Below are 15,279 nucleotides of genomic sequence, written 5' to 3' on the forward strand. Positions count from 1 at the left end.
ACGTTGAAATCGTGTAGAAAAGGGAGCTTTTGCTGACTAGGATACGTTGAAACTGAGAAACATTCACAGAAGCCCTTCGATTTGTTCCAAGAACCCAGTTAGCCTAATGTTACTACAATGTAAAAATGAACTGTTAAGCTAACTGGGTTCTTGGAACAAATTTTTGCTGGTAGGGATAACTAGGCTAAGGTACCCGATAATTTCCTTTCAATCCAAGCTGTAGGCCACACATTTGTTGATCCAAACTAATCAATCATTACATGATTTATTCGCCGAAACGGGCCATTCCGATGTGTACAAGTGACAAATCACTACGTGGTGGGTACCAAGTCCTGCTGCCATAATTACAAACTACAGCTACAGGCAGGTGCAACCCAATCAAGCTTAGGCGACTCGGTGCAATGCATTAGCAATGCAAGATCATCACTATTCCGTAAACTAACGTTAATGTAGGCCTACTGTATCACATAAACAAAAGCCAAAGATACCATTGATGTCAGGGAAGAGGTGATGTTAAGTAAAATGAAACATTCCTATGTACACTTTACAGGTATGAAAACATTTTAGCGCAGCATAACCAAAATTAAACGCTGGTCTAAAATTCTAAATCACTCCATAAAAATGTCAAATCACTCTTTCGGGGAAAATGGCTCACAGGTTTAGAACTACTAGACTCAGAGATGAATAGAATTATTATTATGGACATTAACCGCAGCAGGTCACGTTGTTATATCCTGGCGCAGCAGCCAATGGACTGTGTGTTCATCGAGCGGTGTGAGGTCCATATTTTTGTCCTGGGGTCGATATACAGGACAAGTAGATATTAACGTGGTGTGCAGTCTGAGAATCTGAGACATGCACATTGCACAAGATGGTGAGTCGGCGAGGCACCATTGGAACATGTTGCTGTTGAAACGGCCCACCCCAGTTTGCAAACGATTGAGGTTCAGCCATTCCTTCTGAGTTAGTTCTACTACTGGTGGAGCATTGATATTGGAAGGACCGCTGTCTGCCAATTGAACTCATGATGCAAGAGCGAATTGCGAAAGTAACAAAAACCTCGAAACAAGGTTGTGAAAGAAGATTGTAAGATGAGCTGTCGGTGGCATACCACGAAAGAGCATTATTAAAGCAGTAGTTATGTTCATACTTGTTTGTGTAACTGCAACTCAGTGGGTGGAGAGATGAAGAGGAACACCACTAGGAAATACAAAGTGGCGTGTTTTTTTATAGAATTACAAAACAGATTGTTATAAATAGTTGCTACATCACAGAGTCTTGCACATGGCCTTCCTTTGTGAGCGTTGTCTGGACCTGTTGATTACGAAAGGTTCTCGGAACAGCTTCGAAGGCTAACTAACAACAGGGATGCTATCAACCTCTTTCAGGCAAATGCAATTATATTGTTCAAATGTTACCTCAGCAATATAAAGATGCCTAGAGATGTATGTAATTTATATGTAATTCTACGCCGTAGACTTGCGGTGTAGACTTTTTGTTTACGCTAACGCTTGCGGCCACATTTTTTTGGATAGTTGTCGCTTGAGGCTACGTCGTAAAGCTTTCGCGTTTTTTTTTGCGTAAAGTTGTTGTTTGTATTTTAATTTTGCAGTTAAAAGAATGATTTCAATGGGCAAAGACACATTGAAACCAAAACACAGCAAAATGTCAGATGAACACTTTCAGATGCTTATGTTTCTTAGTGGAAATTCAGAATAAAACTTGTTTGTTTCGAGTGGTTTATACCGTGTGAATGTTTGGCACCTAGCAAACAAAATGAGTTTACGCTAGTGTATGCGCTGACGCCGCCAACTTTTTTTACAAGTTACGTTGACGCATACGGCGTATAGTTTTTCGAACGTTTGCGTTTATGCTGATGGCGTCAATATTTTTTGTATACGCGATTACGCGTACATCACTGAAGATGCCCATTTTAGATAAGACACACCTACCCAGGCACCCACCTAAACACCTTCCAACTTGGATTTAGCAAAACCGCTATAACTTAAAATTAAACAAGATACGTAGTGACATTATGTGTTAAGCTCATTTTGCAACTATCAGACTTAATACAAACATGCAGTGAAAAATCCTTGCCAGTGCACTGCATATATCTAAGAAACATTTTGAGATGTAGGAATAAATTACAACATTGAAATTTCAACATCTGAAACAGCAGCAAGTCAAAATAATAACAGTGCAATGAGTGCATTCATAACAAAGTTATTCATAGCTTGTCACGCCAGTGTCGGTGCCAAATAAGAACAATTTAATAACAGTGTAAATAATAGCATTGCCTAAGTGGGTGGCATTTTTTCTTCAGTTATGGCTATTGCATCTGTACTTTTCGCCACAACAAAGTTTTTCCTTACAATAGTTGATGATTGAAGAGCTGAGGTCAACGTGATTAATCACTGAAAATAGTCATTAACATGATGACTTGAGATTACCGAAACATGCAAAACCATGCTAAAGGAAATTGGTAGGCCTATAGGTTATCAAAAGACCGACTCAGAGAAGATACTCAGTAAAGAAAAAGATCAATAAATGTTTTTAAATATTACTTATTTCATACTGTTCGTCAAAGAAGCAAGATGCAAGAAGATTGAAGAAGAATGGTTGGTCCTGTTGAAAAGCTGAATGACGAAGATGAATCAGTGAATGCCTTTTGCTATCTAGGAGATAGATTGAATGCCAGTGGTGGTTGTGAAGCGGCAGTGACCACGGTACAAGAGTAAGGTTTGCTTGGGGGAAATTCAGAGAACATCGAGAGTTGTTATGTGGTAGAAGATTTCTGTTGAAAATGAGAAGAATTTATGTAGTACATAATACTTTTTGCACAGTAGTACACCAAGGCTTTTCTGGAATAAGGTCAAATTTTTTGAAAAAACTTTGATTGACTCGATTATTATCACAGATTACTGCAAGAGGGAAGCCACCACAACATCGAATATTTCCCAAAACGTAAGCTTCCTAGAATTGAAAATCCGCATCTAAGCAATAAACATGCAACATTTTGAGAAATTTTTTTCCGCCAAACAGGCTACATAACATGAAACTTAAAGTTGTGGTCGCACAATGTTCTGGGGTAGTAACAACTTTTCCAAAAATACTTCCACCTTGATGTCAAGGCAGGCTTTACATAAACTTCATCCATCAATAAAACCACATTCCCGTGACGAACATCTGTGCAGTTGTCAAAATACCGCTTTAAAAAGTTACAGTCTTAATTTACCACTAATAGTCACAGTCTTTACAGATTTACTCTGCTAGACATCAGACAATCTTGTAAGTAATGAAATACATGAGAGTTGGAAATCTTCTCGAAGACGACTATAGAGTGAACGAGACATTGAGAAATATTCAAAAGCTCTTGTTGTCATTTCAGTTGTATATTATTTTCCACAATGGAAAAGAAAGACATACTGGAGATTTGCAGCACTTGTAGTGATGTTGTTTAAAAAATTTATTGCTTTAATAAGATTTGACACTTTATCCAGGTCACAAACACGAAAGACAGACAAACTTTTTATAGTGTGCCTGATCCCATAATGGTACCCTTCAAAGGACAAATCTTTTGAGACTTTAAGTAGAAAACGTGCAACACCTAATCTAAACTCTGAACGTTGCACGCATAACTGGTGAGGGATTGTATAATTTACAATGGATGAACTCAAACCAAAATCAACCTCATTTTTTCCAAGAATATTGACAAAACCTTCAAGTGATAAAATACTGTGTTTATGCAAAAGCGTTTCCATTTCATTACCAATAGTATTTCTGCCGCTTGACTGACTTGACTTTGTCGTTGTTCGAAGTTTGCTTGGGGATGACGGAACTTGGCTTTGAGGAATGATGATGAATGCTTCCATTTCAAATGTTAAAGTTTAATTTTTGTAATTATCCCTACAATTACCTCAAAACATTTCTAATATATATGTGTACTGACAAGTATGAAGATTTTGTCTGCACATTTAAACTAAACTGGGTGGTTAGTTTGTCTGCACTAGTCTAGTAATGGACAAAGGATCGCCACAGCATAGTAGCAGCTCAGATGGTCAAGCAGATCTGCTCCATCAGTTTAATACTAGAGACCTTCAAAAACTGGGTGGTTACAATAAATTCAACGCTCAAAAATAATGTTGTTACCGGTACCTTGTTTAGTTTTCCTGTTATAAAAATTATGTGAAACCCAATTTAGGAGGGTTCAAAGATGATGGGAGGGAGTCCACAGTCCAGTGCTGACCAGTCTATTTTTTGTTGAATAATATCAAGTTCTATATCTGGGTTTTATAGTTATTTCGAATGGGTGATGCTGGAGCGATGTAAAATCAAGAATTGCACAATCCAAACAAGCTTTCATCAAAATGGCCAAAATACTGAAATCTAACTCAATCTCTCTAAACACTAGAATAAGAATTTTACATGTATACATTTGGCCAGTTCTGCTGTATGGCTGTGAATCCTGGACTATGCCCGCAGATAGAAAGAAAGATCAACAGTGCTGAAATTTGGTTCATTTGGAGAATGATGGGAATTAACTGGATGGATAAGATCACTAAGAAGTGTGGAGATGCTCTGGGTGCACCCCTCACGTCCTCATCACAACTACCAAAAAAAGGCAATTGACATTTATCAGGCATGTCTACCGCAAACGCGGAATTGAACATTCGGCAATGATGGAGTGACTACCTGGTCAAAGGCACCGGGGCGTCCACGTTTTGAAATCTTCAAAAATCTTTTAACATGGACATTGGACAAGCCAAGATTTCGTAAACTAAATAAGAACTATGGACAATCGATTGTTGCGGAGACTCACGGTAGCCGACGCCTTATTCAGGCATGGCCGATGATGAATATCTATTTTAATTTTCAAAATTTTCAAAGTATACGAGAAATGATGTGCATACCTTATGTGCATAACAAAAGATAACTTACTTCAAGCATTCCTTCAAATGTGAACTTAAGTCAATATCATCCTTAGGAAGAGGTGGCTGAACAGTGCGATACTGTCTCTCCTCAGTCAAAACCTATCACAAACAAAAAATTAATTGAACAAAACGGATATTTTAATTTAATTAGAAACCATTAAAAAACATATAAACTTTTTCGAAAGAACATAAAAGTAGTTTAACAAATATTTTTGGTTAAATAGAGTAAACAATGTAAACATCCGTGCGAAAGTGTTTGTAATCCTGCCTCTTCATTTGCTGCACCTAATGTGCTATTGTTGTAACAAAACTGTCACTAAGTATAACCGGTAGAACTCTTTTAATTCGAAGTGCTGAACAATCAAACCCCATTTGAAGGTCCTTATTATACATTATATAGCCTAGGTATCTTATCATATATTACACCCGAATGGATAAGGATGATGACTACTATCTTTACTCTTCCATGAATAAGCTACTATACTGTATTGCATAATTTGCCAGATAAGAATATATCACTAAGTTACCACAAGCTTGAATCTAATTACCCCCTGATTATTATAAGCTATTACGTTCGTTCAGAGGATCGCTTGACTTTTCGTAAGATTATTATTTAGGTTGGTTTGGAAAAGATGCTTGAAACAACTCAGACACTACATCCTTCATCGGCACTACCAGAGAGTCTCCACCTCTCATTAGCGATACCAAAACACTCCATCCCTCACTGACGCTATAAAAGATGATTCAACTCTTATTGGCAATACCAAAAACACGCTGCTATATCATCATACTTCTTATGCTCTTACATGTGAAGAAAATTAATTTAAAAAACAAAGCTTTTTTAACTATTTTATCTTGATATTGAGCTGCTATATTGTGTATTTGTTCTGCAATCTAAATAGGCTACTTAATATCGTTGCTGCGAACACTTTATTTCTCTATAAAATCTGTAAATAGTCCTTGTTCTGATAGTCTGTTACATAATTACAGTATGTGTGTATTAGTTTGTTTTTGTGATGTTGTTAGATTCAGTCGTGTTCTCATTGCTTTAAGAATTGGCGCTCCAGTTGTTCTGATTCTTAACTAATTCATCTACTTGTTTTGAAGTATCAGGTTTGGAGGCCATGCTTAACTATATTTATCGATGCATATACCGCAATATTAGATCCTTTCATGCACGTCTTAAACCATTATGGTTTTGCCACCTTTTCCTTTTGTTGGTTTTGTTACCGTATTTCTTTTTCACATTATCATTTCTTTTGCATTCTGACAAAGAAAAATAAATTGAATCGAATCCTTAATCCAAAAACTGGCAAAGAAGGCGGACGTGGTCTATGGAACCATGTTCACAGTTCTCAAGAAAGATTTGAAGATGAGCCCATTCAAACGGGTCTGCTACTATTCGGCGAGTCCGATTCGGCGAGTTCCCTATTCGGCGAGAGCCTTTTTCGGCAAGTGCCCTATTCGGCGAGTTTTTGAAATTTTTGAAAGGAAATTATCGGGTACGTAGCCTAATTATAATTGCCGTTTTTACATCGTTTTAACGTCGCTAAACGTTGAAATCGTGCAGAAAGGAATAAAAAGAAAATGTTTGAACTATTAAATTAAAATTCGTCATGTCAGTTCAGTTGTTTTTATTTCTGACCATCATATGAAAAACAATACACGTCAACATAGCAAAGGTAGAAGCGACAAAACGCGAACGTTAAAACGTGCTTGAATTCGTCATGTCAGTTCAGTTGTTTTTCTTTCTGATCATGATATCAAAAACAATACACGTCAAAATAGCAAAGGTGTATAAAAAAGTAAAAGCGACAAAACACGAACGTTAAAACGTGCTTGTGACCGAAGTAAGTTATTCAGTTGAAAGAAATTTGGCACGGTCGCAACACTTTCAGAAAAAATTAAGATATGAAGAGAAAATAAAACAAAGAAAATGTTACAAAAAAAAAAAAGATCATGTTTATGTCTATAACTAAGTTAGTACTTTTGAATAGTTAAAATGACTAATTTGGACCAACAAATGTGTGGCCTACAGCTTGGATTGAAAGGAAATTATCGGGTACCGTAGCCTAGTTATCCCAACCAGCAAAAAATTGTTCCAAGAACACAGTTCATTTTTACATTGTAGTAACAGAATGAAAAGGCTAAACAAATGTGTGGCCTATCGTGTTAACGTCGCTAAACGTTGAAATCGTGTAGAAAAGGGAGCTTTTGCTGACTAGGATACTTTGAAACTGAGAAACATTCACAGAAGCCCTACGATTTGTTCCAAGAACCCATTTAGCATAACATTTCATTTGTACATTGAATCAACGTCTGAATACATTATCTTAAAAATGCAACGTATCGTAGGGCTTCTGTGAATGTTTCTCAGTTTCAAAGTATCCTAGTCAGCAAAAGCACCCTTTTCTACACAATTTCAACGTTTAGCGACGTTAAAACGATAGGCCACACATTTGGTTAGCCTTTTCATTCTGTTACTACAATGTAAAAATGAACTGTTAGGCTAACTGGGTTCTTGGAACAAATTTTTGCTGGTCGGGATAACTAGGCTACGGTAGCCTACCCGATAATTTCCTTTCAATCTAAGCTGTAGGAGTGTAGGTCACACATTTGTTGATCCAAACTAATCATTTTAACCATAGGCGCCTAAGCCGTGGGGGCCAGGCCCCCACGTACATTTCCGCGTGGGAGCAACTTTTTATGCGGCATTGATACATAAAACAATAGATGAACTAGCGATCGGCAGCAGGAAAACATTTTTAAATGCAAACCGCAACAGCTTCGCAGTAAATAATCACTAGAACGAGTAGCGATGCTACAATCCCACTCCAGACAAAAAAATCTGTCATTTTTACGTTGATTTAACGTCTGCAGACGTTGAATCAATGTAAAAATGACTAATTTTGCTGCCTGTGACATAGCAAAAATCTACCATTTTGCGTCGATTCAATGTCATCAGATGTTGAATGCACCCAAAAACAACATAATTTGCTACGTTGACGCAGCGTGCGTTTAACTTAATGCGCTTGCAAACAGCCTCGCTGTCGCTTTGAAAAGTTGAAACCTCTGCAGAGAATTGTCGCGGCAGTGAATCGGTTGCTGTGAAAATGAACTTGAAATCTCGGCCCGAGGTTACCACTAACCAACGTAACAAGGGCTGGTACAAACCGCACTGCCCACGCCCCACAGTCGCACAAGCGGCATAATCAACACAACAACGGCCTCGCGCAAACTGCATGGCGCACACACGTCCGTTGCCATAGAAACCCGATCAAAGGCGGGGAATATGCGCATCTTTTGTTTCATCTGCAACACGAAAATGGGCGTATTACAGCGAATTGAAACTTGAAAGCTGGTCAGCCATAAGTTGCGATATTGTAGTGAAAAGGGAGCAATGTCAAGTCAAAAACTTAATCAAACGTCTCTCTGTAACTATTTTTCAAGGGCTGTTTACGGATGTCAGCAACTTTTAAATTTATTAAAGGTGACGTGCTGTTGAATTGCTGTAAACATGAATGATTTTGCTTTTAACAGGTATATTTTCAAGCATATGATCAAGTTAGTATTTTCATTCCATTTACAGTATACATACCTTTTAGTAAACCTTTTCGTCTCTTGTTTCATGCTAATAAATCTAGTTTGTTGCTAAACTTTATGTTGCGCTTAGCTTAAAGAGTCGCAGTCCATCAACCGCTAGCCAACGCAGACGCATAGCATGTGTTTTGGTCGAGCTTTGTTTATAATAATTAACGGTAGGTCGAACGTAGCGATAACTCCGAGTATGGCAATAAAAGCAATCCTAGTGTGGCGACATAATTACGTCATCCATCTGCGTGACATTTCGCTGAATTTACGTTGCTGCTGATGAAACACGCTTTCGCCCCCACGGCCAAAAAAATAGTTAGGCGCCTATGATTTTAACTATTCAAAAGTACTAACTTATAGACATATATAAACATTATTTTTTTTGTAACATTTTCTTTGTTTTATTTTCTCTTCATATCTTAAATTTTTCTGAAGGTGATGCAACCTTGCCAAATTTCTTTCAACTGAATAACTTACTTCGGTCACAAGCACGTTTTAACGTTCGTGTTTTGTCGCTTTTACCTTTTTCTACACCTTTGCTATGTTGACGTGAATTGTTTTTGATATCATGATCAGAAAGATAAACAACTGAACTGACATGACGAATTCAAGCACGTTTTAACGTTCGCGTTTTGTCGCTTCTACCTTTGCTATGTTGACGTGTATTGTTTTTGATATGATGGTCAAAAATAAAAATAACTGAACTGACATGACGAATTCAAGCACGTTTTAACGTTCGCGTTTTGTCGCTTCTACCTTTGCTATGTTGACGTGTATTGTTTTTGATATGATGGTCAAAAATAAAAATAACTGAACTGACATAACGAATTTTAATTTAATAGTTCAAACATTTTATTTTTATTCCTTTCTGCACGATTTCAACGTTTAGCGACGTTAAAACGATGTAAAAACGGCAATTGCAATTAGGCTACGGTACCCGATAATTTCCTTTTAAAAATTTCAAAAACTCGCCGAATAGGGCACTCGCCGAAAAAGGCTCTCGCCGAATAGGGAACTCGCTGAATAGGACTAGTCGAATCGGACTCGCCGAATCGGACTCGTCGAAACGGGCCATTCCGCATTCAAACACACGAAGAAACAGTTGCTAAATGCCAATACCAATGTTGAGAAACGTCTCTCCAGAGCCAGAATTCTGCTCTCACACATTGAAGGAGGAGGCATGCTGCCAAATCTTGCGTTCAGCAATGAGAAGAAATTTGATGTCCAGCATCATTTTAACAGTCAGAATGATTGTGTTTGGTCAAGAGATGGTGACGTCGAACCTCGGGTGGTCACTCGGAGACAAGGGGCGGCATCAGTGATGGTGTGGGCCGCAGTCAACGAATCAGGAAGGAGTCCATTGATTTTTGTGAACCAAGGAGTGAAATTGAACCAAGAAAACTATCAAAATGATATTCTTGAGGGTTCATTTATTGCCTTGGGCAAAGAAACACTTCAAAAAACGTAATTAGTCATTCGAACAAGATTCTGCCCCTTCACTTCACATGGAGCTAAGAAAACGTAAAACTGGTTTTCAGCCAATGTGCCGTTTTTCATTTCCAAGGAAGAATGACCTCCTTCATCCACAGACCTGAACCCCCTAAACTTTGGCATCTGGTTTTACCTGGAGAGCATGGTTTCGACTAAACACAATCAAAGGTTGGAAGCACTGAAGGTTAATCTGAAAAAGAAATGAGCCAAAATACCTCGAAAACTTATTCGTGACTCTTGCAGGTCCTTTTTGAAGCGTCTCCGACTTGTTATCGACGCAAATTTATTTATTTGACAATAATATTATATGTTTGTTACTAAACATTGTCTATCATTTGTTAGATACAGTTGTTTGATTATTGATGACCCTGTACACTGTACAGGGATTCATAGTATAGGAATGACCAACTCGGCTGGATATCTGACAAGCGGAGAGTAAAAGTGTTGCCAAATATTTTTTCAAATTTTTAGAAAAACTAATTCTTTGGCATTTTTAAAGAGTAGTGGTCGCCCAAAGCTTGCTCGTTTATTTATGGGCAAGTTTTGGGCAACCACTACTTTAAAAATGCCAAAATAATATTTTTTCTAAAAATTTAAAAAATATCTTGCATCATTTTTACACTCCGCTTGTCAGATATCCAGGCGAGTTGGCGATCCCTATACTATAAGTCCCTGACCCTGTATAATATTAATATAAAAATACGCTATTTCACCTTGTTTCACCCTAAAAGAGTTTATCATCAGAAGGTCCTTATTCAAACTCTTTTAGGGTGAAACAGGCCGTGAACTGTAGAGGGTTTAGAAAGTAGCAACTATATGTATATTTGATGTAATTTGCTCTACTTGGCTTTTGACTTGGCATTGAGCACTTTTTGTAGTATTAATAGTATAGGCTAATATTTATTGTTTAAATTCCTACTTCTATATCATCAGCCGGAAACTCGGCAAGATGCTTGACCGCATCATCTTCAGCAGAAACAGTTTCAACCTGGGAAATTATTTCCTGCTCCAACTCCAATGGTGCAACCACATCATCTAATAAGCTCTGCAACGTACAATTGTACATATCCCAAATCATCAATAGAAAAAGATGGATTATTATACAAAACAAAATACAAGCAAAACATTTAGTGCAAGTGGACAGAACATTCAGTGCATGTGGACAAAACATTAAGTGCATGTGGACAGAACATTCAGTGTATGTGGACAAAACATTCAGTGCATGTGGACAAAACATTCAGTGCATGTGGACAGAACATTCAGTGCATGTGGACAGAACATTCAGTGCATGTGGACAAAACATTCAGTGCATGTGGACAAAACATTCAGTGCATGTGGACAAAACATTCAGTGCATGTGGACAAAACATTCAGTGCATGTGGACAGAACATTCAGTGCATGTGGACAGAACATTCAGTGCATGTGGACAAAACATTCAGTGTATGTGGACAAAACATTCAGTGCATGTGGACAAAACATTCAGTGCATGTGGACAAAACATTCAGTGCATGTGGACAAAACATTCAGTGCATGTGGACAAAACATTCAGTGCATGTGGACAAAACATTCAGTGCATGTGGACAAAACATTCAGTGCATGTGGACAGAACATTCAGTGCATGTGGACAGAACATTCAGTGCATGTGGACAAAACATTCAGTGTATGTGGACAAAACATTCAGTGTATGTGGACAAAACATTCAGTGTATGTGGACAGAACATTCAGTGCATGTGGACAGAACATTCAGTGCATGTGGATTGTGGACAAAACATTCAGTGCATGTGGACAGAACATTCAGTGTATGTGGACAAAACATTCAGTGTATGTGGACAGAACATTCAGTGCATGTGGACAAAACATTCAGTGCATGTGGACAGAACATTCAGTGTATGTGGACAAAACACTCAGTGCATGTGGACAAAACACTCAGTGCATGTGGACAGAACATTCGGTGCATGTGGACAAAACATTCAGTGTATGTGGACAAAACATTCAGTGTATGTGGACAAAAGATTCAGTGCATGTGGACAAAACATTCAGTGCATGTGGACAGAACATTCAGTGTATGTGGACAAAACACTCAGTGCATGTGGACAAAACACTCAGTGCATGTGGACAAAACACTCAGTGCATGTGGACAAAACATTCAGTGTATGTGGACAAAACATTTAGTGCATATGGGAGTAGTAGTAAATAGTAGGGTGTAGCCTAGCGTATATTGGCCGATTAATCAAAATGTACCAGTCTGTGTTATATATATACAGATAGAAAAATATTGATATTTGAACTTACAATTACATTTTAAAGTGTAAACAAACACTACTGTTCAAACAAATTGGGTTCTTAGCTGTACTTGCATACTGCATAGTCAGCCGCTGTACACTAACATGTTTCAAAGTTACATTCACTTTATAACACAGTGGGGAGAACTATCGCATAATCAAGTATTTTAATAAAAGATTATGAGCATAATTTGACACACCAAATGGCACCTAGATGACTGGGTGCCACAGTGCGCCGCACTTAAATACTGTAACGCCACAGTGTGCGCACCTATTTGACAGGCACCTAACTGTTTGCACCTGAAAAACATGGCCCCAAAGATTCATGCTCAAGAAAGATCCAGATTCAGCAGACTACTGATATATCTATTAAAAAAATTGAGTGACTCACCCCAGACAATAGAAAACTAGAATTTTCCATCAGGGAGGCATGAGAGGAAATGGATTCAAGAAACTGAGATGGAATTCGCTTTCGGCTATCTCCTCCTCTGCAACAAAAGGTAGATGAAATTAAGTCAATGTCATGATACTAAACTCTAAAAACTTGCAAATGCAAAACAATTATTTGTTCATTCAAACCTTTGAAAAATGAAAAGATAACTACTACTTACACTCTTACAGTAATTACATTTTATTATATCATAGAAAACTGATCACAATACTGAAAATTCTGGGTGTTCATCAGGCACAGATCACTAAGAATTTGGACCAATGATATTTAAGACAGGACTAGCCTACTAACTGGTATTGTAATATTGCAAAACAAAACACTTGGCATTTCATCGCTTCCAATCCTCAACGAGAGGAAGGAACCTGATGATGATACAAATCTGTTTTTATACACATCCATGTCATGTCGAGCCCATTCACTACTATCAAACTTTTTTGTGTAGTATGCAGTAGGCTACAAACCGTAGCTTGACACTTCCAGTTCGAGATGAAGAAAAAAGTCCAGCTTCATTAGTAGATGAAAATCCACTAAGAATGTCAGAAATTTCAGAAGACATCTTTTTGGATTCCTCTATAGACCCACTAACAGTTACAATGAAACATACAGCACTTTGACAATTAAGCAACTAGACTACTAATTAAACTGTTGTGGATTCATCTTATTTATCCACCCACTCATATCTGTTTGATTAGATAAAACCTCCATGTAAACAATCATCACACCTGTAAAAGGACATAATCAGTATTAAGACTAAGCTGCTATTTGTAGATATGCTACGGCTAGTCAAGTGTAACTATGTAATTCACTATTAAAACTCTTGTTCATTATTGCAATTTTTTGTATTTGCTTCAATTGCTAGTTTGAGTTTTATACAACAAAGAATCTACAGTGCCCGCCTAGTTAAATGGCCTTCGAAACTACCCTTCTGGTAGTATGGTAGTATAGCTGGTAAAATACCCTGCTAGTATGAATTAGTTTGTCTTGTAAAAATTTCTTGTTGACCAGTGTTATAGGTTACATTAATTGCCTAACCTTTAGCAAAAACACGCCTATCATCAAGGCGCCCATTCCATCGATACGCTATACAACTTGTGGATAAGAACTTCAGCTGCATGGAAACATGGGCCCAAGAATGGAACGAGCTGCCACATATCCCTCCCCAGTTTTCAGTTATGCCAGCACTCTCCATCCCTCCTGGAGCAGACCTCTCAAGAAAGGCATGGGTCACATTGAACAGGATCAGATGTGACGTTGGCTGTACTGGAGCTAATCTGTTTAGGTGGGGGTTGCATAATTCGCCGATATGTGTCTGCGGAGCGGTAGAACAAACAATGCAACACATACTCCACGAATGTTCCATCTTACGACCCCCAAGTGGAATCACTGGTATTCGACAACTGGACCCAACTACCGTATCTTGGCTGCACGAGGAGGCATTGCCAATCTAAGCTGCTACAAGTCAAACGAGAGAAGAAGAAGAAGAAGAAGAAGCAAAAACACAACAACCACCAACCTAAATAATCCCTACACATTCTCAAAAATTCTTTGTATCGGTTTTCTCCAAAAAAGGCTGTCTCCGAAATGGTATTTCTCCGAATCGGATTCTCCAAATTGGATTTGCTGAAACAGGCCATTCCGGTAGCGAGACTGGAAGAAATTAGACATAAAAATCAACGCACAAAAATGCTTTGAGGGGGGTAAAAGAATATACAAGTTGTTTTGAAGTGGAGATTCTACTGGTTATGGTGGGGCTGGAATGATGGTAAACACGGATTTGGTAAACAGTGTGATTGAAGTACAGTAATCTCCCAGTTAAGTCCGCAAATTGAATCTTATAGGCTTGTGCAGACTTACCTGGTAGGTGCGGATTTAATGTTTTTTGTTATTTTTTTTTTTCGGGTAGGCCTACACACAGTACAGTAGGTAGCGCAAAAAATAGGCTATTTCTCACTCAGCACAAAAAACTCTTTTAAATCATAATAATTATTGCGTGTTTACACGTCTTTGAAAATTATATCATAATTTACATTGTGTAAACTTAATGGACATTTTCATTCGTCTTTGAGATTTCTGCCAAACCTGACAAATGCCTTTTCAGAAAAGACGAGGAAAAGATTAACTTTCAAGCATGCGATCACGTGAGCACAAAAGCAAAGCTTAAAATATGCAACATATAATACTGTATAATAAATATAATTACGTTTTAAGTTCTTTAAAACTTTTGAAGCGGACAGGCAGCAAATTTGTACATAATAAATTAAAATTAGCGTTGCCCCATTTGATTCTACAACGCGTGAAGTGAAGGTGCTTAAGTTTAATACTGCAATTTTAACTTCAAAAGTCTTCCACAAAAGTACGATGTAGGTAAAAAAGCTATTCGAAAAGATTGGGAAAATACCGTAGAGAAGCTATTCAAAAACGATCTGCTCTGATGTCAGAAATGTTGAAGTGGCGTTGTTGAAGATGTCGACTTGATGGCTGACCTTTTTGCACAGTTTGAAACCTTTGAATATTGCAAATGACCAAAAAGAAC

General features: G+C 37.9%; 1 protein-coding gene across 2 annotated transcripts in view; it reads right to left on the reverse strand.

Annotated features, from left to right (window-relative positions):
* The window catches only part of LOC145778909 (dedicator of cytokinesis protein 7-like), a 99,300-nt gene extending 85,910 nt beyond the window's left edge, over nt 1-13,390 (reverse strand). For both annotated transcript variants that reach the window (XM_082590500.1, XM_082590499.1), the window contains exons 1-4: nt 13,208-13,390; nt 12,687-12,783; nt 10,933-11,058; nt 4,939-5,030 (exon numbers count right to left, since the gene is read on the reverse strand). In XM_082590500.1, the coding sequence (XP_082446626.1) occupies nt 4,939-5,030; nt 10,933-11,058; nt 12,687-12,783; nt 13,208-13,302 (410 nt within the window). In that variant the 5' untranslated portion in view covers nt 13,303-13,390. The remainder of the gene's footprint in view (nt 1-4,938; nt 5,031-10,932; nt 11,059-12,686; nt 12,784-13,207) is intronic.
* Between the last annotated feature and the right edge of the window lie 1,889 nt (nt 13,391-15,279).

Source organism: Aplidium turbinatum, chromosome 10, assembly GCF_918807975.1.
Source record: "Aplidium turbinatum chromosome 10, kaAplTurb1.1, whole genome shotgun sequence".
Classification (NCBI taxonomy): Eukaryota; Metazoa; Chordata; class Ascidiacea; order Aplousobranchia; family Polyclinidae; genus Aplidium; species Aplidium turbinatum.